This window comes from Callithrix jacchus, chromosome 8, assembly GCF_049354715.1.
Source record: "Callithrix jacchus isolate 240 chromosome 8, calJac240_pri, whole genome shotgun sequence".
Taxonomy (NCBI): domain Eukaryota; kingdom Metazoa; phylum Chordata; class Mammalia; order Primates; family Cebidae; genus Callithrix; species Callithrix jacchus.
Genome location: NC_133509.1, coordinates 24258019 through 24280196, shown reverse-complemented (window position 1 = coordinate 24280196; position 22178 = coordinate 24258019). Strand labels below are relative to the sequence as shown.

The 22178-nt window shown below is 37.9% G+C and overlaps 1 protein-coding gene and 1 pseudogene across 51 annotated transcripts in view; both read right to left on the bottom strand.

The window, feature by feature from the left end:
- SCAPER (S-phase cyclin A associated protein in the ER) overlaps positions 1-22178 on the bottom strand; it is a 550606-nt gene that overhangs the window by 379394 nt on the left and 149034 nt on the right. For all 50 annotated transcript variants that reach the window (XM_078333930.1, XM_078333946.1, XM_078333966.1 and 47 more), the window contains 2 exons: positions 21834-21945; positions 14521-14661 (listed from right to left, as the gene is read on the bottom strand). In XM_078333930.1, the coding sequence (XP_078190056.1) occupies positions 14521-14661; positions 21834-21945 (253 nt within the window). The remainder of the gene's footprint in view (positions 1-14520; positions 14662-21833; positions 21946-22178) is intronic.
- On the bottom strand, positions 619-5673 carry LOC103790415 (polycomb group protein ASXL1 pseudogene; annotated as a pseudogene). The gene has a single exon (XR_013520850.1). The product of XR_013520850.1 is annotated as a polycomb group protein ASXL1 pseudogene (transcript).

The window sequence follows — 22178 nt, the reverse complement described above, 5'->3', positions numbered from 1 at the left end:
ACAAAAGAAAGAAGGAAAGAGAGTAAAGGATTGGTTAGAGAGTAGAGGGAAAATCAAGACAGTGCAGAAGAAAGTATTCTAGAAAAAGGGGCCTGATGGTGTTCATATGAAGTGATTCAGAAAAATCTTTTTAACTTAGTGAAAACAGAGTAATATTCTCAAAGGCAAATATAATAGCAGAAAGGGGAAAATGATATAAGGAATTAAAGAAGACATGGGTGATGAGATAGTAGAAGCAAGCTCAGACAATTATTTCTCAGAAATTTGGGGATTTTAAAAGTACAAAACCGGTAATCTATTTATCTAGAAGAAGACAGCAAAGGAGCAGGTACAAGAAAATAACTGATTGAAAAAAAAAAAAGCAATTCCAAGAGCAGCAAGAAAGACATAAACAGAACCCACAGCAGAAGGAATAAGAAAAGGTGTCTTCCTCAAAAATAAAAATAAACAACAATTATTACTAGACATGTTGCAAGTGAAAATGAGTCAATGAGACCATTAAGAAACTGAAAGTCAATATCATACTACTAAATAATGGACTATGATCGAATATAAAATCAGGTTCTGAATAACTCTGTCTCCAATATTAATCACTATCAACTGAATACTAGCTAATTTCTTTTCTTTTTCTTTCTTTTTTTTTTTTTGCAGGTTGTATGGGTTTATTGTTCCAATACCACAACAGACATACAAAAGCAGTGGTTTCTCTGGGTAGCCCCAGATCAGTGCTTTCTCTGGGTAGCCCCAGATCAGTGTCAAACTGTGTACCCTGAGTGTCCCCAAAGGTTCCAGCAGAGGGAAGAGGACTGGACGTGCTTAGGCCCCTGTTCCCGTCCTTCGGTAAACAGATGCTTAAGTTGACAACTTGGACTTGGCCAATACTGCATTCTAAATCACATCATTGGCAACTTGTCACTCATGCTTCAGATGATGAAAATGCCACATCAGATTAAATGAGAAAAAAAAACTTTCAGATAAAATTAGACTTGAAGTCATAAAGATTTTATCCTTGTCCTAAATTAAGCAAGGATCCTCAATTCTGTAATAAGTCGAAAATACAAGAAATAAGGCAGGGAACAAGGCAAGAGAAGACACATGCAGGGGCATCTACTTGCTAGGAACATGTTGGGAGAGAGGCAGGAGCAGGCATGGCTTTGTTTGTTCCCAAACCTGCCTAATGTCAAAAGTACGTCAAAAGGAGCCTCACGGTCCCAGGAGAGCATGGTCCCAGGCACTGCTGTGACAGGTGGTGACCCTGGAGCCAGATCTGGAAGGCCTTCCTGGGAGCTGCCCAGGGAACTCACCCATGAATCCAGAAGCTCTTAACACTGGTGGTGGTGATTTGTCGCATATGGCAGCGAGCAGCCATTAAAGGCTGTAGGAGGAGGAGAGGTGTGAGAAGCAAGATGCGTTTGCTCAGTGGCGTGTGGACAGGCTGACTGTGGCTCTGCAGGCTGCAGCAGATTCACCTGGTGACCCGACAGGGCATCAGGCAACCTGGCAGGTCACAAGTCAAGTATTTCACCCTCACGTCGAGCAGCACAGCACTCAGTGGCTCTGACAACAGGTGTAGAGAAGCAAATTACACCACTTTAATGCAATGATGCTGAAGATGTAAAATTAGGAAGAGACATTCATGTTCTCTGTACAATACATCCATTTACAAAATCGGCCAGTACTGTGTACAACATATAAATACATGATAAAACATTAGAGGTGCATAGAGCATACTTACAGAAGCCAAAAAGTTCACTTTATACATCCAAGAATAAAGAGTTAAAAATATAAAAATAAGAAACACAAACTGTGCTTTGAAATGTAAAATGACTTTCACATACACAAGTGCGTGGAGATGCCCACTCCCAAAGGGTCCAAAGTGACAGGGAAGATGTCAAGCATAGGAATTCACCTGCAACCGTCTGGACAGCTGACTCGCCAGGTCTACAGATGGCATTTTCATAGGAAAGACAACCCTATTCCCCAACCCCATTGTCCAAGCAGAGCTATTCAAGGTTCCAAATGATCCTGTGGGCTAGTGGATTGCACCAAGACAGAAAAGTCCCAAATTTGCTTCAGCAACAGAACTAACGTCAAACTTGCTCCATCAACTGGCAAATGACTCAACTGTGACCCTAAGGTCAGCCGGTGCTCCAGCCCCCTGGTGGGCAATGATGAGAATTACTTTAACCCTGTGCTGGCTTCTTTGAGACCAACAACTCCCCCAACCAAGTAGCAGAAGAAAAGATGGCAGGGAGGGGACAGTGGAAGACTGGAATGTCTACTTAGTTCAGGTAGGTTAATTCCCTTGGTAGAGAATGCAACCTTCTTGCTTCAGTTTCAAGTCCCTCTGGGAGTCAGGCAGCACCTCCCACCGCCCCGACCCTGCTCCCTGCCACATCAGGCTCTGTCTGCAGGAGAGCTCAGGCTGGCTGGCTTTGGGCAGCCCAATGGGTTATACCCAGAAAATCCCTCCAGCAAGACCAGAGGGGTCGACAAGTGACACAGAGCACTATAAATTTGGGGGAAAGGCAAGAGTGCTCCCGCCTAAAAAGAGTATTGTATCAACGGTATTCTGTATACTGATTTAAGATCAATCATTATCAAAATACACACACTAAATAGACAATGTTTCCCATGGCCATAATTTATTATCTCACCACAAGGCACAACACACAGAGCTTTGAGGGTCCAATACAGTCATCATGACAACGCACCACAGCCTTGGCACATGATCATGGCTTTCAGGCTGCACGCACACTGGAGCAAGATGCTTTCCACCGTGCTGCTGTCAGTGAACATTTGCAAGGAAAGTGATGCACTGTGGCTTGCACCAAAGTTTGCTTTGTGGCTCAGCTGCACCACACTTCCAGCAAGGCCTTTGGGAAAGGTAGGAGAGCTAGAGGAATAATTAAAGCTCGTGGAACTCAGTTGGAGTTTAGAAAGCTTCCCATAAAATGCCTGCTTGATGCTGAGTTGGGAGGGCAGAGAAGGCTCCAGAGGCTCACTGAGCCCCTTCTCTGGCTCCTGGAGTAATTTCCAGAAGGGCAAGTCCATGACAAAGGGCATCCCTTGTAAGTGACCCAGCAGTTCCAGAGGACTATGCCCAGTAGCTTTTCGGTTCTCGGCATTTGCCTTAAGAGGACCCCCCACAAAAGTCTTCTCATTCTTGATGCTGCCAACAGAGGCAGATTGTGGCTTTGGAGTCCAGTCTTCCCTGCAAGTCTGTACCCCACCAGACACGGAGTTTGTGCTTGGTCCTGACTTCCCACTGGGAAAAACTGGAGGGATCTCAGCAGGCAGGGGCATCATGTCTGTAGGCCTGGGGTGCTGAAGAGTTGCAGCCACATTCCCAGAGCCAAAAAGCTTCTTCCCTTGGCCTGTAACATTGCCCTGATCACCCAGGGCCCGACCTGTCTGCTCTGGACTAAAGGAGATCACATTTGGAGATGAAAAACAAGGCGTTCTCGAGGTAGTAAGATCTCCTGAGCCCTTGCCTGGAGCAGCATTTGAACTACTGTCCTGTGACACGGCACAGACCTCCTTCTGATCTTCACAACTAAAGGAAGAGAACTGCTCTTCGGAATCCATTTCTTCCAGTTTCCTAGAGGAAGTAATCGGATTTGTCACTGGATAGAGGGAGTCAAAACTTGGGACTGTCTTGGAAATCTTCTGAGGTGCTTCAGGAGCCTGGGTGGCCTCTATCCTGGCAAGGTCAGTGCTTGTTTCACAGTTATCTGGTAGAAGAGTCTCCTTCAAAGCCCTTAAAGAACTATAGCTAATTTATTTTCAACCATCTATCTACCTAAGAAATAACTAAAGGATGAGAAATGACCATTAATTTACCTCAAGGACTCATAAAAAGCATACATGGAAAAGATCATCTTGAGTACGTAACAGGACTAAAATGAATATATTTGGTACATGTCTCAAGGAAAGCACATTTCCAGTAAAATTTAAATATTTTTTAAATCAGGGAAAAAAATCACTGGATTATTAGTACTTTTTGATTAGTAACAGAACAACAGAACTACAGGAGAGACTTAAGAAAAAAATTAGTAGATTTCATCTTCTATAATTCTAGTATTTTACTAGTGCTTATTTTATACCAAAGATGACATTAACTGCTTCACAACATGCATAATCTAACTTAATACTTACAGTAATTGAGATGTAGGTAAAATTATTCCCATTTTAAAGATGAATAAATAGGCTTAGAGAGGTAAAATAATACCTAAGGCCATTCAGCTACTAAGAGGTAGAGTCAGAACCCAAATTCAAGTTTACCTAACTCAAGAGACTTCAGTCTTCACTATGATAATAAAAATACTTTTGAATAAGGAAACAAATACAGTGTTTGTTTTCTTTGTAGAAATGGAATACATGTCCAGACAGGATTTCACAGTTTATTGAACTAAAAACAGTGACAATTAAGACCACCAATAGGGGAGCAAGTGGTAGCAAGGTTTTAAAACAGTATCTCTCATATTAGCAAGAATTTTAGTTACAGACTCTTGATTAACTTAAATTATTCTGTCAAAAGGCTACTGGAACTAATAAACTATTTGGGGAAGGTTTGAGGATACAAAAATTAATGTACAAAAATAATAGCACTTCTCTACAGCAATAATGCCCAGGCAAAGAGTCAAATCAAGAACACAATCCCATTTAAAATAGCCAAAGATCCTTTGGGTATATACCCAGTAATGGGATTGCTGGGTCAAATGGTATTGCTATTTCTAGATCCTTGAAAATCACCACACCGTCTTCCAACAACACTGTAAAAGTGTTCCTATTTCTCCACATCCTCTCTAGCATCTGTTGTCTCCAGATTTTTTAATAATCGCCATTCTAACTGGCGTGAGATGGTATCTCAATGTGGTTTTGATTTGCATTTCTCTAATGACCAGTGATGATGAGCATTTTTTCATGTTTGCTGGCTGCATAAATGTCTTCTTTTGAAAAGTGTCCATTCACATCCTTCGCCTACTTTTTGATGGGGTTGTTTTTTCTTGTAAATTTGTTTAAGTTCTTTGTAGATTCTGGATATTAGCCCTTTGTCAGATGGGTAGATTGCAAAAATTTTTTCCTATTCTGTTGGTTGCCAGTTCACTTTAATGATACTTTCTTTTGCTGTGCAAAAGCTCTTAAGTTTAATTAGATCCCATTTGTCTATTTTGACTTTTGTTGCCATTGTTTCTGGTGTTTTAGTCATGAAGTCTTTGTCTATGCCTACGTCCTAAACAGTATTGCCCAGGTTTTCTTCCAGGGTTTTTACAGAATTAGGTCTTATGTTTAAATCTTTAATTCATCTGGAGTTGATTTTTGTATAAGGTGTAAGGAATGGGTCCAGTTTCAGCTTTCTGCACATGGCTAGCCAGTTTTCCCAACACCATTTATTAAACAGGGAATCCTTTCCTCTTCGCTTGTTTTTGTCAAGTTTGTCAAATATCAGATGGTTGTAGATGTGTGGCGTTACTTCCAAGGCCTCTGTTCTGTTCCATTGGTCTATATCTCTGATTTGGTACCAGTACCATGCTGTTTTGATTACTGTAGCCTTGTAGGATAGTTTGAAGTCAGGTAGCATAATGACTCCAGCTTTGTTCTTTTTGTTTAGGATTGTCTTGGCTATGTGGTCACTTTTTTTGGTTCCATGTGAAGTTTAAGGTGGTTTTCCCAGTTTGGTGAAGGTCAATGGTAGCTTCATGGGGATAGCACTGAATCTATAAATTACTCTGGGCAGTATGGCCATTTTTATAATACTGATTCTTCCTAACCTTAAGCATGGAATGTTTTTCCATCTGTTTGTGTCCTCTCTTATTTCCTTGAGCAGTGGTTTGTAGTTCTCCTTGAAGAGGTCCTCCATGTCCTTTGTTAGTTGTATTCCTAGGTATTTTATTCTTTTTGGAGCAATTGTGAATGGGAGTTCTCTCATGATTAGGCTGTTTGTCTGTTATTGGTGTATAGGAATGCTTGACTTTTTTGCACATTGATTTTGTACCTAGACTTTGCTGAAGTTGCTTATCAGCATAAGGAGATTTTGGGCTGAGATGATGGGATCTTTTAAATATACAATCATGTCATCTGCAAATAGAGAAGACAATTTGACTTCCTCTTTTTTTAACTGAATACCCTTTATTTCTTTTTCTTGCCTGATTGCTCTGGCCAGAACTTCCAATATTATGCTAAATAGGAGTGGTGAGAGAGGGCACCCTTGTCTTGTGCCAGTTTTTAATAGGAATGCTTCCAGTCTTTGCCCATTCAGTATGATATTGGCTGTCGGTTTGTCATAAATAGCTTTTATTATTTAGAGATACATTCCATTGATACCTAGTCTATTCAGAGTTTAGCATAAAGGGCTGTTGAGTTCTGCCAAAGGCCTTCTCTGCATTTATTGAGATAATCATGTGGTTTTTGTCACGGATTATGTTTATGTGATGGATTATGTTTATAGATTTGCATATGTTGAACCAGCCTTGCATCCCTGGGATGAAGGCAACTTGATCACGATGAATAAGCTTTTCGATGTGGTGTTGGATTTGGTTTGCCACTATTTTATTGAAGATTTTCCCATCAATATTCATCGTGGATATTGGTCTGAAATTTTCTTTTTTAGTTGTGTTTCTGCCAGGTTTTCATATCAGGATGATGTTGGTATCATAAAATCATTCTATTATAAAGAAACATGCACATGTATGCTCACTGCAGCACTATTTGCAATAGCAAAGACTTGGAACCAACCCAAATGCCCATCAATGATAGACTGGATAAAGAAAATGTGGCACATACATACCATGGAATACTATGCAGCCATAAAAAAGATGAGTTCATGTCCTTTACAGGGACATGGATGAAGCTGGAAACCATCATTCTCAGCAAACTGACACAAGAACAGAAAACTAAACACCACATATTCTCACTCATAAGTGGGTGTTGAACAATGAGAACACTTGGACACAGGGAGAGGAACATCACACACTGGGACCTGTTGGAGGGTGAGAGAGCTAGGGGAGGGTTAGCAGGGAGTGGGGAATTGGGGAGCAATAACATTAGGAGAAATACCTAATGTAGATGATGGGGGAATTGATGCAGCAAAGCACCATGGCATGTGTATACCTATGTAACAATCCTGCACAATCGGCACATGTACTCCAGAACTTAAAGTATAATAAAAAATAAAAATAAAATAGCCAAAGAAAATGGAATACCTAGGAAAATATAGCTAACCAAGGAGGTGAAAGAACTCAACAATGAGAATGACAAAACACTGCTGAAAAAAATCAGAGATGACACACAAACAGAAAGCCATCCCATGAGCATGGATTATAAGAATTCGGATCATTAAAATGGCCATAAGCAATTTACAGATTCAATGCTATTCCTATCAAACTACCAATGGCATTCTTCACAAAATTAGAAAAAACTATTCCAAAATTCGTATGGAACCAAAAAAGAGCCCCAATAGCCAAAGCAATCCTAAACAAAAGGAAAAAAGCTTGAAGCATCACACAACTTCGAACTATGCTACAAGGCTACAGTAACCAAGACAGCATGGCACTGGTACAAAACAGACACACAAGCCAATGGAACAGAACAGAAAACTCAGAAATAAAGCTGCACACCTACAACCATCTGATCTTCGAAAAGACCATCAAAAACAAGCAATAGGAAAAGGACTCCTTCAATAAATGGCACTAGGATAACTGGCAAACTCTATGCAGAACAACAAAACTAGACCCTTACTTTCAACTACATACAAAAATTGACTCGAGATGGATTAAAGACTTATATGTAAGGCCTCAAAGTATAAAAATCCTAGAGGCCGGGCACGGTGGCTCACGCCTATAATCCCAGCACTTTGGGAGGCCGAGACTGGTGGATCACGAGGTCAAGAGATCAAGACCATCCTGGTCAACATGGTGAAAACCCATCTCTACTAAAAATAAAAAAATTAGCTGGGCATGGTGGCACACGCCTATAGTCCCAGCTACTCAGGAGGCTGAGGCAGGAGAATTGCTTGAACCCAGGAGACGGAGGTTGCGGTGAGCCGAGATTGTGCCATTGCACTCCAGCCTGGTTAACAAGAGTGAAACTTCGTCTCAAAAAAAAAAAAAAAAAAATCCTAGAAGAAAACCTAGGAAATACCCTTCTTGACATCTGCCTTGGCAAGGCATTTTTGGCTATGTCTCCAAAAGTAATTGCAATAAAAACAAAAACTGACAAGTGGGACCTAATTAAGCTAAAGATCTTCTGCACAGCCAAAGAAACTATCAACAGAGTAAACAGACAACCTAGAGAATGAGAGAAAATATTTGCAAACAATGCATCTAACAAAAGTCTAATACCTAGGATCTATAAGAAACTTAAATCGACAAGAAAAAAAAAAAACTCATTTTTTAAAATGAGCAAAAGACAAGAATTGACATTTCTCAAAAGACATACGAGCGTCCAACATGAAAAAATTCTCAACATCACTAAGCATCAGAGAAACAATAGATGCTGTTGGTTTTTGACTTTTTAAATACAAATTCTTTTTTGTTTTTTTGTGTGTATGTTAGTTTTGATTTGTATTTAAAAAGTCAAAAAATCATAGATGCTCATAAGGCTACAGAGAAAAGGGAATGCTTATACACTGTTGGTGGGAATGTAAATTAGTTCAGCCATTGTGGAAAGCAGTGTGGCAATTTCTCAAAGAATTTTCAACACAACTACCATTTGACCCAGCAATTCCATTTACTAGGGATATTCCCAACAGAAGACAGATCATTATACGAAAAAGACAGGTGCAGTTGCATGTTCATTGCCATGCTATTCACAATAGCAAAGACGTGGATCAACCCAGGAGCCCATCAATAGACTGGATTAAAAAAATGTGGTACATATACACCAAGGAACACACTATGCAGCCAAAAAAAAGAATGAAATTGTGTCCTTTGCAGCAACATGGATGGAACTCAAGGCCATAATCTTAAGTGAATCAATGCAGGACCAGTAAACCAAAAGACAACTGTCTCATTTATAAGTGGGAGCTAAACAATGAGCACACATGGACATAATCAGAGGAACAATAGATACTGCAGACTACTAGAGGTGGACGGGGAAGGGAGAGAGAGTTAAAAATTACCTAGCAACCAGTAATCCCAGCAATTTGGGAGTCTGAGGCAGTGGATCCCCTGAGGTCAGGAGTTTGAGACCAGTCTGGCCAAAATGATGAAACCTCGCTGCTACTGAAATTTAAAAAATTAGCCGGGTGTGGTGGCACATGCCTGTAGTCTGAGCAACTCAGGAGGCTGAGGTGGGAGACACGCTTGAACCCGGGAGGCAGCCCTATCAGTGATCTGAGATCGCGCCACCACACTTCAGCCTGTGCGACAAAGCAAGACTTTATCTCAAAAAAAGAAAAAGAAAACCCTGCCTATTGAGTACTATGCTCATTACTTGGGTGCAATATATCCATGTAACAAACCTGCACATAAACCCCCTGTATCTAAAATAAAAGTTGAAATTTTAAGAAAAAGAATTAAAGTAATTACAAATGGTAGCTGATATTCTCGTGTAAAGATACCCAGGAGTTGACCATCCATCTCTATGGAAATTATTTAAACTGTGATAAATAATTAGGTTAATGTGCTTGTAAGAGTCACTTTGGTTTAATAAAATCATATTGAAAGTAAGTATATTAAGCAATTAGACAAGTCAAAATGTACCTAAGTCATATTATAAATTATCACAAAATAAGAAAACTAAAGCAGTAAGTACAGTGGTAGAATCAGAGCCTTGGGAACCAGAAAGAATTGGATTTGAATACTGCCTCTATGATCATCAATAATATACCTTTAGACTGTCCCTCAAAAATAAAAATAATAATAATACACAGATCAGAAGTTCCACTTCCAGCCATAAGTACCAGGATGAAATTTACCCTTGAAATTTAAACAAATAACCAAATTGGACAAATATACAAAATATCTAAGATTCAATTAATATAATATACCAGATCAACAGAACAAGGACAAAAAAATACACTTTAACAGCGATAGACTGAGAAAAAGCATTTGACAAATCCAATATCCCTTAATAATAAAAACGCTCTACAAAAAATGAATAAAAATGAACTTCCTTGACCTGATAAAGAACATATAGTTGTCCCTCAGTATCCATGGGGGATTGATTCCAGGATTTACCACGGATATCAAAGTCAACAGATGATGAAGTCCCTTACAGTTGACCCTCTGCATTCACGGATTCGACCACCTGCTGATCGATCTGCAGGTGGTTGAATCTGCAAATGCAGAACCCACAGATGCCAAGGATCAACTGTACATGAAAACTCTACATTTAACACCATACTTGATGAGAGATTAAATCTATCTAGGAATATCAAGAATAACATACGGAGGTGCACTCTCACCACTTCTATTCAACAACACACTATAGGTTCTAGCCAGAGCATTAAACAAGAGAAAGAAATCAAAGACAACCAACTGGAAAGCAAAAGCAAAACAAACTATATTTGCAGATTATGCGACCTTGTTTATGAGAAATCCTAAAGAATTCACTAAAAAGCTATTAAAACTAATGAAGGAGTTCAAACAAGACTACAAGACGTAAGATCAATATATAAAGATTGACTGTATGTCTGTACACTGCCAATAAATAATCAAAAATGAAATTAAGATAACAATAGCATTTATAATCACATCCAAAAGAATATTTAGGAATAAATCTAAACAAAGCAGTGAAATACTTGTATAATGAAAACAAAACAATGCTGAAAGAAATTAAAGAAGACAAATCAATGAGGAAAGTCCACATTCATAAACTGGAAGACTAATATTGTTAAGATGGTAATACTAATCAAAGGGATATAAAGATATGTAATCCATAACAAAATGCTAATGGGCTTTTTTGCAGATATGAAAAACCAAACCTCAATTCGCATGGAATTGCAGGGTACACTATGTTGCTACATCATGTTTGGTGGGGACAGGGATAAAGAAGTTGGAGGACTCACCGCTCCCATTTCAAAGATTACTAAAAAGCACAGTAATCAAAACAGTGCAATATTGGCATAAGGATAGACATATAGACTGCTATGGTTTAGCTGTCTGTCCTCTCAAAGCACATGATGAAATATGTGATCTAGCTGGGTGCGGTGGCTCATGCCTGTAATTCCAGCCTTTGGGAGGCTGAGGCAGGTGGCTCATGAGGTCAAGAGATCGAGATCATCCCAGACAACATGGTGAAACCCCGTCTTCACTAAAAATACAAAAATTTGCTGGGCATGGTGGCGCTCACCAGTAGTCCCAGTTACTCAGGAGGCTGAGGCAGGAGAACTGCTTGAACCCGGGAGGCGGAGGTTGCAGTGAGCCAAGATTGTGCCACTGCACTCCAGCCTGGGGACAGAGCTAGACTCCATCTCAAGAAAAAAAAAAAAAAAAGAAATATGTGATCAAAATGTGAAACAATCGTCAATGTTAGAGGTAGAGGCCTAATGGGAGGTGTTTGGGGCATGGGAACAGATCTCTCATGAATAGATTCATGCCCTCAGGGGAGAGGGGTGAGTTCTGCTATATTAGTTCCTACAAAAAGTTTCGTCAAAAGCTGGTTGTTTACAGAAGTTGGGCACCTCCCTCCTCTCTTACTGCCTCCTTTTTCACCATGTGATCTGTACATACTGGTTCCTTCACCTTCTGCCATCAGTGGAGTCAGCCTAAGGCCCTCACCATTGATGGTGCCATGCTCTTTGTACAGCCTACAGAATTGTAAGCTAAATAAACCTCTTTTCTTTAAAATTACCCAGCCTCAAGTATTCCTTTATAGCAACACAAATGGGCTGAGACAGACCAACGGGAGGGTTTGTCTCTTCAACAAACGGGAAATATGGATATTCTTACGCAAAAGAATTAAGTTGAACCTCTACCTCAGATCATATACAAAAATTAACTCAAAATGTCTTTATGACTTAAACATCTAAAACCACAAAATCTTAGAAGAAAATAAAGAGGTAAATCTTCATGATCTTGGATTTGACAATTATTTCTTAGCACCAAAACCAAAGCAATGGTAAAAGACTGAAAACTTTTACTCTTATATCAGGAACAAGATGAAGAATATCTGCTTTCACCACTTCTATTTAAGGTAGCACTAGAAGTTCAAGCCAGAAAAAGTAGGCAAGTAAAAGAAATAGTGTCCAAATTTAGAAAGTAGTAAGATTATCTTTGTTCACAGATTATATGAACCTATATGTAGAAAACACAGATTCCACCAGAATATTGTTAGAACTAATAAAACTTCAGCAAAGTAGCAGGATACAAAGTCAACATACAAAAATCAACTGCATTTCTATACACTAACATGGAACAATCTGAAAAGGAGATTATGAAAATCCATTAACAACAGGATCAAAATAATAAAATACTTAGTAATTAACCAAGGAGGCAAAAGACTTGTACAATAAAAACTATAAAACGTTGAAAATTTAAAGATGAGACAAATAAATGAAAAATTATCCCATGATCATGAACGAGAACACTTAATATTGTTAAGATATCAGCAATACACAAAGTGATCTACAGATTCAATGCAATCTCGATCAAAATCTCAATGATGACTGCAGAAACAGAAAAGTCCACCCTAAAATTCATTTGAAATCTTAAGGGACCCCAAATAACCAAAACAATCTTGAAAAGAACAACAAAATTGGGTGACTCACACTTTGTGATTTCAAAACTTAAAACAGAACAACAATAATCAAAACAGTATAGTACCAGCACTAAAACAGACATAGACCTGTGAAACAAAACAGAGGGCTAAGAAACAGACCCTCAGATATGGTCAAATGATTTTTGACAAGGGTGCCAAGACAATTTAATAAATAAAGAACAGTCTTTTCAGCAAATGGTAATGGGAAAATTCGACAACCACATGCAAAAGAATGAAGCTAAATTTTTACCTAACACCATATACTGAAATTAACTAAAAATGGGTCAATTACCTAAATGTAAGATCTAAAGCTATAAAACTCTTAGAAGAAAACACAGGATAAAAGTGTCATGACACTGGATTTTGCAATGACTTATAGGATATGACTCCAAAGTCACAGGCAGCAAAAGAAAAAAACAGACACACTGAACTTTGTGAAAATTAAAACATTTTGCATGTCAAAAGACACTATTGCCAAAGTAAAAATGCAACCCACGAAATGGGAGAAAACACTTGCAAATCATATATTTGACTGAAAAACAAATTGATATCAATAATACATACAGAACTCCTAAAACTCAACAACAACAACAATAAAAAAAACAAACAACAATGGTCAAAGGACTTGAATCGACATTTCTCCAAAGAAGATAAACAAACGGCCAATAAGCACATGAAAAGATGCTCAACATCACTAATCACTAGAGAAATGCAAATCAAAACTACAACGAGATACTATGTAACACACACTACAATGACCACTATTATCACAAAAACAAAATGATGAGAGTTAGAGAGGATATGGAATAACTGGAACCCTTGGGCACTACTGGTGGGAATGTATAATGGTACACTACTACTACTGAAAACACTTAACTGTATACTTAACAATGATTCAGATGACAAATTTTATGTTTTACCCATAATAAAAAAAATTGGAAAAAAAATGAGACTCTATACACATTTTTTTTTAATGACTGAAATTAAAATGGGTAAGTCAAGTACTGGTCAGACTATGGCATAACTAGAACTCTCATTCACTGCTGGTAGGAATGTAAAATATGTAACCAATATGGAAAACCATGTGTTCATTAAACATGAACCTATTTTCAGATGCTATACCAATCCACTCCTAGGTTTTTATAAAACAAAAATGAAAGTACACATCTGCACAATGACATATATATGTATTGCCACAGCAGCTCTATTTGTAATAGATAAAAAATGGAAAGAAAACACATGTCCATCAACAAGTGACTGGGTTAACAAATTATGGTATTTTCATATGGAAGGAATAAAAAGCAAGGAACTACTGACACACACAACAGGATGGAAGAAGTTCAAAGTAACTATTATGAGGGAAAGCCAGAGGAAAGAGTAGATACTGTATGATTCCATGCACAAAAAGTTCCAGAAAATGCAAACATCTATACTGAGAGAAAGCAGATCAGTAATTAGATGATAACAGAGTCGAATGAAGGAATTAATTACAAAGAGGAATTGTGTATTATGTTCACAGTACTGATAGTTTCAGGGACATACGAATGTCAAAACTCATCAAACAGAATACTTACATATGTATGTGCTGTTTATTCTCTATCAATTATACGTTTATAGAGTTGTAAAAATAATAGATGGCTCATAGAATTATCAAAGGGATAAAATATTACACCTAGTAAGTTTTAAATGAGCCTGTAAAATGCTGTTATTCTAGAACAGAATAAACATTTGAAAACCATTATCTTCTATTACTATTATATAACAATCGAAAAAAGTACTTAGGTAATTAAGTCAACATTTAAAGCTCCTATGATATACCTTTGCTTCTTCTTCTTGTGCTTTTTTCACAATTGCTTGTAATTGCACTTCTCGCTTAAATTCAGCATGAAGTAATTTTTCTTCCATCATCCGGCGTCGCTGATCTAGTAATTCCTCCTTCCACTTCCGGACATCCTTCTCCTACATACAGTGAATTATCATATCACATCATTAATTTCAACATACACAATCATTTAAAAGAAGTAAAAATAAGTAAATAGCTTATAAGGCCTGGGAAAATGTGCAGGAGCATACCTAACAATTAAGGACAGACTATGAAGCTAAACAACCTGAATTCATAATCTACGCTGGCCACTTACTAGCTGCACAGTCTGGACAACTTTTTTAGCCTGTCTCAGTTTCCTTGTCTGAATAATAATAGTACCTAATTCATATAGGGTTATTTGAAGATTGAGTTAATGTATGTAAAACTCTCAGAACAGTGGCTTACACATGCCTCTACAGAAATATTTGCTATTATTCTTGCACTGTTACCATGAGTATGTTTCAAATGAATATAGTGTATATTTCTTATCCTTATAAGCTTTAACATCTCTGTGATGTAACCCGCATTCAAGAAAAATAAGGAATTTCATCCTAGAAACTAAAAAATGATATCTAACAAATCACATTATTTGCATAAGAAACATTTTCTAAAGGATTAGAGTGGGTTTCACCTACAAAATATAGACAGATATAATAATTGCTATTTAATGTTGTTTTAAGAAATTAACTCCTTAAAATCTTAACTCCTTGAAACAACCTCAAATAGAATAAACAAAAGCTTGTTCTGTGCTCCAGGAAGTAAGATTCACCACCATGAAAATAAATTACAGAAAATCAGAAATTGGATCACTATGTGTGGGAAAAACTAACATTTTAATTGAAATTTTTCTCTAAATAATGTGTTGAACCATCCAAAAAAGTATGATACAAAAATAGCACTATACTAAGAGCCAGATGACACGTCCTTAAAGCCTTAGCTCTGCAAATTATTGGCTGTGTAACATTGGAAACAACACTTAGCCTCCGCTAGATTTTTTTTTTACCTCTATAAAATGAGGGTTGATAACTGCCCTGTGTACATCACATTTATTGTGGTGATCAGATGACATCACTCATGTGAAACAGTGTTGAAAACAATAATCCATCATACAAATGGAAGATGAAATCTGCCATTAAAATTAATTAAAAGGATACCTACACTGATAAGAAAATAACCAGAAAACATCTGAACTCTTCTATACTTTCATTAATCTATGGTTTTCTTGCATGAATACTCAGAGATCATATTTAGATATAAAAAATACGCTGTAATTTTGCTGTTACTAAGAAACACAGTAAGAGAAGAATTGTTACTGTGTTAGAGCACTTCTCTTAAGCTAAAATTAAAACAAAACACTGACTCCTGTAGAACCCCACAGGAGACTGCTTTTCATGTCTAATTTGTTCATCTACATGACAAATTCTTGAGAGTCAAGAAAAAAAAAATCACAAAATTTTCTTATAGTCCTAGTCAACTTTACTGCAGTACAAGAGAATCCTGTATTACCTAACGCATTTTCATAAATATTCAGGTTATGTGGTCCAACTATTTCTCCCAAATTTAAACTACACACTAAAAGTAATCTGAATAATATGCTCAACCTATGTGTATTTATACTCCTTTCTAGTATCAGTAGGTAACAGAATAGTATTTAATCCATTTTGAGTTGATTTTTGTATATGGTGTAAGATAAGCGTCCAATTTCATTCTTTTGTATGTGGAAATCCAAAAACTTATGCTTTCCCCATTGTATGTTCTCAGCACCCTTGTCAAAGACCACTTTCCCATAATTGCATAGGTTTATTTCTGGGTTTTCCATTAAGTTCCATTGGTCTGTGTGCATGTTTGTATGGCAGTGCCAAATTGTTTTGATTACTACACCTTCATAACATTTGTAGAAAGTGTTACGACCATACATAGCCTTTGTTCTTGCTCAAGATTACTTTCGATCTTTGGGGTCTTTTGGAGCTCCATATGAATTTTAGGACTGTTTTCTATGTCTCTAAAACAAAATGGTTGGGATTTTGATAGAGATTGCACTGAAACTGCAGCACACGTAGGGCTGTATGGACATTGAAATAATATTAATTCTTCTAATCCATGAACACAAATATCTATTTACTTGCTGTTTTAAATTTTCTTTCATAAATTTAAATGTTCACTATATAAGTATTTTACCTCTCTGCTTAAGTTAATTCCTAAATATTTTATTCCTTTTGTTGCTAATAAAAAGAAAACTGTTCCCTTACTTTCTCTTTCACACAGTTCACAGTTAGTGTATGGAAACCTGATTTCTAAGCTGTTGATTCTGTATCTTGAAACGCTACTGAATTCATATACTATTTCTCAAAGTTTTTTGTGGAATCTTTAAGATTTTCTATGTTTATGATGTTATGTACAAATAGACAATTTTAATCCTTTTCCTTCCCATATAATGCATTCATTTCTTCTTCTTGCCTGACTGCTTTTCCATGTAGTTCCAGCACTATGTTGGAGAGAAACGGTAAAAGTAGGCATACTTGCCTTTTACCGGCATAGAGAAAAACTTCCAGTTTTTCCCAATTATGATGTTAACTATGGGTTGTGTATATATGGGCTGTCTTAGTCTGTTTTGTGCTGCTATAACAGAATATCAGAAACTAGGTAATGTATAAAGAAAAGAAATTTATTTATCATATAATCATTCTGGAGACAGAAAGTCCAGTATCAAGGTGCTGGCATCTAATAAGGGCCTTCTTACTAACTCAACCCTGGAGGAAAGCAAGAGGGCAAGAGAGGGCAAAGGGGGCAGGGGCACTAAAGGGAGCTGAATCCAACTTTTTAGAAGGCAACCATAATAAGGACCCACTTCCACAACAAGGTATCAATCCATTCCTAAGAGCAGAGCCAACAAAACCTAATCCCCTCTTAACAGGCCACCTCTTAATATTGTTACAATAGCAATGAAACTTTAATATGTGTTTTGGAGGAGACAAATATTAAAACAGCAGCATCTTCCTTTATTGTGCTGAGAAAAGTTCCTTCTATACCTATTAAGGGTTTTTTCATGAAAGAATGTTGAACTTTGTCAAGCGTTTATCCTACATCTATTATGAGACTCTTATATTTTTTGCCTTTCGTTGTATCAATGTAGCATATTATATTTATAGATTTTAGTATATTTCACCATACTTAACATTACATTCCAGAGATAAATCCCACTCAATCACGGTATGATTGTTAACATACTCTTGATTTTGGTTTGCTAGTATTTTAAAGAGGATTTTTGCATCTATATTCGTCTGGAATATTGGCCTTCTCCCCTTTCTTGTGTTATCTCCGTCTAGATTTGGAATCAGAGTGATGCTGGCCTCATAATACAAGTTTGGGAGTCATAAGAGATAGCAAAAACTAAATTGTTTTTCCTACTCTCACCTACAATACAGTAACAATTCTGTTCACCAAGATTTTTAGGGGGGGTTTCTCACACTGACCACTTCTCTGACACCAGTTAGCTGTCTTATAATTCAATGTAATTCTGACATTTTCTACCTGTTTCCACAGATTAAGGGCTCACTCCCACAAGACTGCCCCACAACTTCAGATGCTAATCACAAGTCCCAAGTTCTGACCCATACTTCTGACAAACCAGCTATAAATCTGGCACTCTCACAACTGTCTCAAGTTTGATTAATTTGCTAGAGTGGTTCACAGAACTCAAGGAAACACTTTACTTATTATTCACAATTTATTACAAAGGAACTCTTAAATGATGCAGATAAACAGCCAGATGGAAAAGATACCTAGGGCAAAGTGTGAAGGAAGAACATGAAACTTCCATGCTCTCTCCAAGTGTGCCACCTTCCAGGCTTCCACACGTTTAACAACCCAGAAGCTCCCCAAACTCTGTTCTTGGGGTATTTAACGGATACTTCATTACAGAGGCATGATTTATTAAAACACTGGCTTTAGCCATCAACTGAACCAGGACGTCAAAGTTCTGGTGACCAGCACCAATTCTGAGGCCATCAGGGACACTACCAAGAGTAGCCTGATTACAACAAAAGATACTCCTATCACTCAGCAAAGCCTAAGGTATTTAGAAACTCTGTTTCAGATGCACTGTTTTCTTACGGCTCAAGAAACTACAAAGATGATAGAAGTTATCTGTTGGGAACAAGGCTCAGAGAACAAATATTGAACAAAAAAATTCTCCTGCTGCTTCTATCTACCAGAGTTTTAGGAGCTCTATGTCAGGAACTAGAGGCAGAGACCAACAGAATATTTTGTATTTCATATAAATGTTCCCCCTTCTTTAATTTTTCAGAAGAGTTCAAGAAAGGTTGGTACTACTTCTCCTTAAATAGAATTCAAAGAATTCATCAGTGAAGCCATTTGGCCCTGGGCCTTTTTTTTTTTCTGTTGATTTCTGATTACTGATTCAATCTCTTTATTTGTTATTGGTCTGTTTAGGCTCTTTATTTCTTCTTGATTCAGTCACAGTGGGTTGTATATATCTAAGAATTTATCCACTTCTAAGGTTATCCAATTTAGCAACATATAATTATTTGTAATAGTTCTTTATGATCCTTTTTGTGTTATCCATTATAATGACTCTACTTTCATTTCTAATTTATTTGCGTCTTTTTTTCTTAGACTAAGAGTTCGTTGATTTTTTTTTATCTTCCCAAGAAGCCAACTCTGTTTTGTTAATTTTTTTCCTATCATTTTTCTCTTTTGCATTTCAATTATTTCTGCTCTAATCATTATTTCTTTCCTTATAGTAATTTTGGGGTTAGTTTATCTCTTCTTTTTCTAGTTTTGTGAGTTAGTAAACGAGGTTGTTTGAGCTCTTTCTTCTCTTCGAATGCAGGTATCTATTACTATAAACTTCCCTCAGAGTCTTGCTTTTGCCACATCCCACAAATTTTAGTGAGTTATATTTGTTTTCATTTGTTAAGGTATTACTTAAATTTCCCTTTATTTCCTCTTTTACCAAATAGTTGTTCAACCATATAATATTTAGTTTTCAGATTTTTGCTAATTTTCCTATTTTCTGTTATTGATTTCTAGGCTCATTCCACTGTAGTCTAAAAGATATTGGTATGATTTCCATCTTCTTAAATTTCTAAAGACTTGTGTTGTGACCTAACATGTGATCTGTTCTGGAGAATGTTTCATGTACACTTGAGAAGAATGAGCATTCTGCTGATATTGGGGTAGAAAATCTTGTATATATTTCTTAGGCACATTTAGTGTGCAGTGTTGTAAGTCAGCTATTTCCTTATTGATTTTCTTTTTCTTTTTTATTGTGATCCCTTGGAGGAAAAGAGGCATGCTGGTTTTTGGAATTTCCAGTCTTTTTGTGCTGGTTTCTTCCCATCTTCCTGGATTTATCTACCTTTGGTCTTTGAAGTTGATGACCACAGAAAATGAAACACCGCATATTCTCACTCATAGGCGGGTGATGAAAAATGAGAACACATGGACACAGAAAGGGGAGTACTAAACAGTGGGGTCTATTGGGGGGAAAAGGGGAGGGCCAGTGGGAGGGGGAGGTGGGGAGGGATAGCCTGGGGAGAAATGCCAAATGTGGGTGAAGGGGAGAAGAAAAGCAAAGCACACTGCCATGTGTGTACCTACGCAACTGTCTTGCATGCTCTGCTCATGTACCCCAAAACCTATAATCCAATAAAAAATTAAAAAAAAAAAAAAAAAGAAGTTGATGACCTTTGGATGGGGTCTCTGAGTAGATATCCTCTCTGTTGATGTTGAAACTGTATCTTTCTGCTTGTTAGTTTTCCTTCTAACAGTCAGGCCCCTCTGCTGCAGGTCTGTTGGAGTTTGCTGGAGGTCCACTCCAGACACTGCTTGCTGGGAAGCATCGGGGGGTGGGGGTGAGGGGCTGCAGAACAGCAAAGATTGCTGCCTCTTCCTTCCTCTGGTAGCTTCGTCCCAGGAGGGTACCCACCAGCTGCCAGCCAAAGCTCTCCTGTATGAGGGGTCTGTTGGCCCCTGCTGGGAGGTATCTTCCAGTCAGGATACACAGGGATCAGGGAGCCACTTGAGGAGGCAGTCTGTCCCTTATCAGATCTCGAGTGCTGTGCTAGGAGATCTGTTACTCCCTTCAGAGCTGCCAGGCAGGGACATTTAAGTCTGCTGAAGCTGTGCCCACAACCCTTTTCCCAGGTGCTCTGTCCCAGGAAGATGGGGGCTTTATTTACAAGTTTCTTGACAATCCCCTTTTTGTTTTTGTACGGTTTGCCTGATTTTGTTACATTACTTATCTGTGTTCTATTACAGTTCACTGACCATCAACAGTTATTCCTGGATCTTCATTTGTTTGGGTTGCTTGCTGGATATTTATTGTGTTCCCTTGGTGGTGTCAAGTTTTCCTGATTTTTCATGTTCCTTGTATCCTTGCATTGCTGTCTATGCACTTAAAGAAGCAGTCACCTTCTCCACTCTTTATGAACTGGCTTCAGAAAAAATAGTCAATTGCTCAGATGGGAGCACTGACTTGGGGGAAATGAAGGAGCATACAGTTGCACTAAGCCTACTGGCACACAGAGTGCCAAAGTGTGGGGAAATACAACAACTCTTGGTCTGTATGTATGCACTGCTGTGGCAGCTACAGGGTATAGGCAGTGGCTGCAAGCAGCACCTCTGTGTTAAGAAGTGAGCACCCCTGGTTGGGTGGGAGCCAAGGCAGGTGATGGCAGAGGCCAGGTGGAGTTTGGTTGCAGGCATACATGTGGCAGTGGGGACCATGGCCAGCTGTGGCCATGTGTGTGCATGGCTATTTGGCCAGCTGCATATGGGCATGCATTGACAACAACTGTGGGACAGGGCAGTAGCTTGCATTCCTATAGCTGAAGGGCCGCAGATACATAAACGGAAGTAAAAATCAGAGCCAAGAGCAAGGATCAGGGCTGACCATGGGAAAACACACTATAAACTGATAGTCTTAGGCTCCAAACTTGTCCTATCAGGCCATTCTACACTTCAGACAAACCTCCCCAAGGAAACCCTCTGATGAAAATGGCAAAAGACGAGTACAGGTTCAATAATCCATGCTAACCCTGCAAAATATCAATTTACTAGATAATTTCAAAATGACAATTTTTTATAGCTAAACTTCTTGGATCAATAGATTAAAATGTCTTTATTTCCTAGCAAATTTAATTATTTTTATGGTTGTTTTAGCTTCTCTCAGACCAGAAGTGCAGTTGAAATTAAGCCCACCAACTTCAGACTATCATTATTTCCTAAAAAAATAAAAACTCACCCTTTCTAACAATTTCTGAAGCTTTAATGTTTTCTCTTCACGTAATTTTTCCCTTAGCTGCTGTGCTTTCATTTGTTTTTCTTCATGTTTCTTCTTAGATTCTGCAATTGTTCTATTAATACAAACAAACGGACAAGAGACATGAAATGTTTACATGATAAGACCAGAAAGAGTGTTCTTTAGACTTCATAGTTCTTCAAGTATGCAAAACTAATTTGGTCCAACATTTCAGGAAAGCTTTGTTACTTTCCAATGGATTTGAAACTGTCCTAAAGTAATGTGCCCAAAAATGTCATGTAGCAATTTTATTTAACAGTCAAGAGTGGCTGGTTTCCTTCCTGTGAA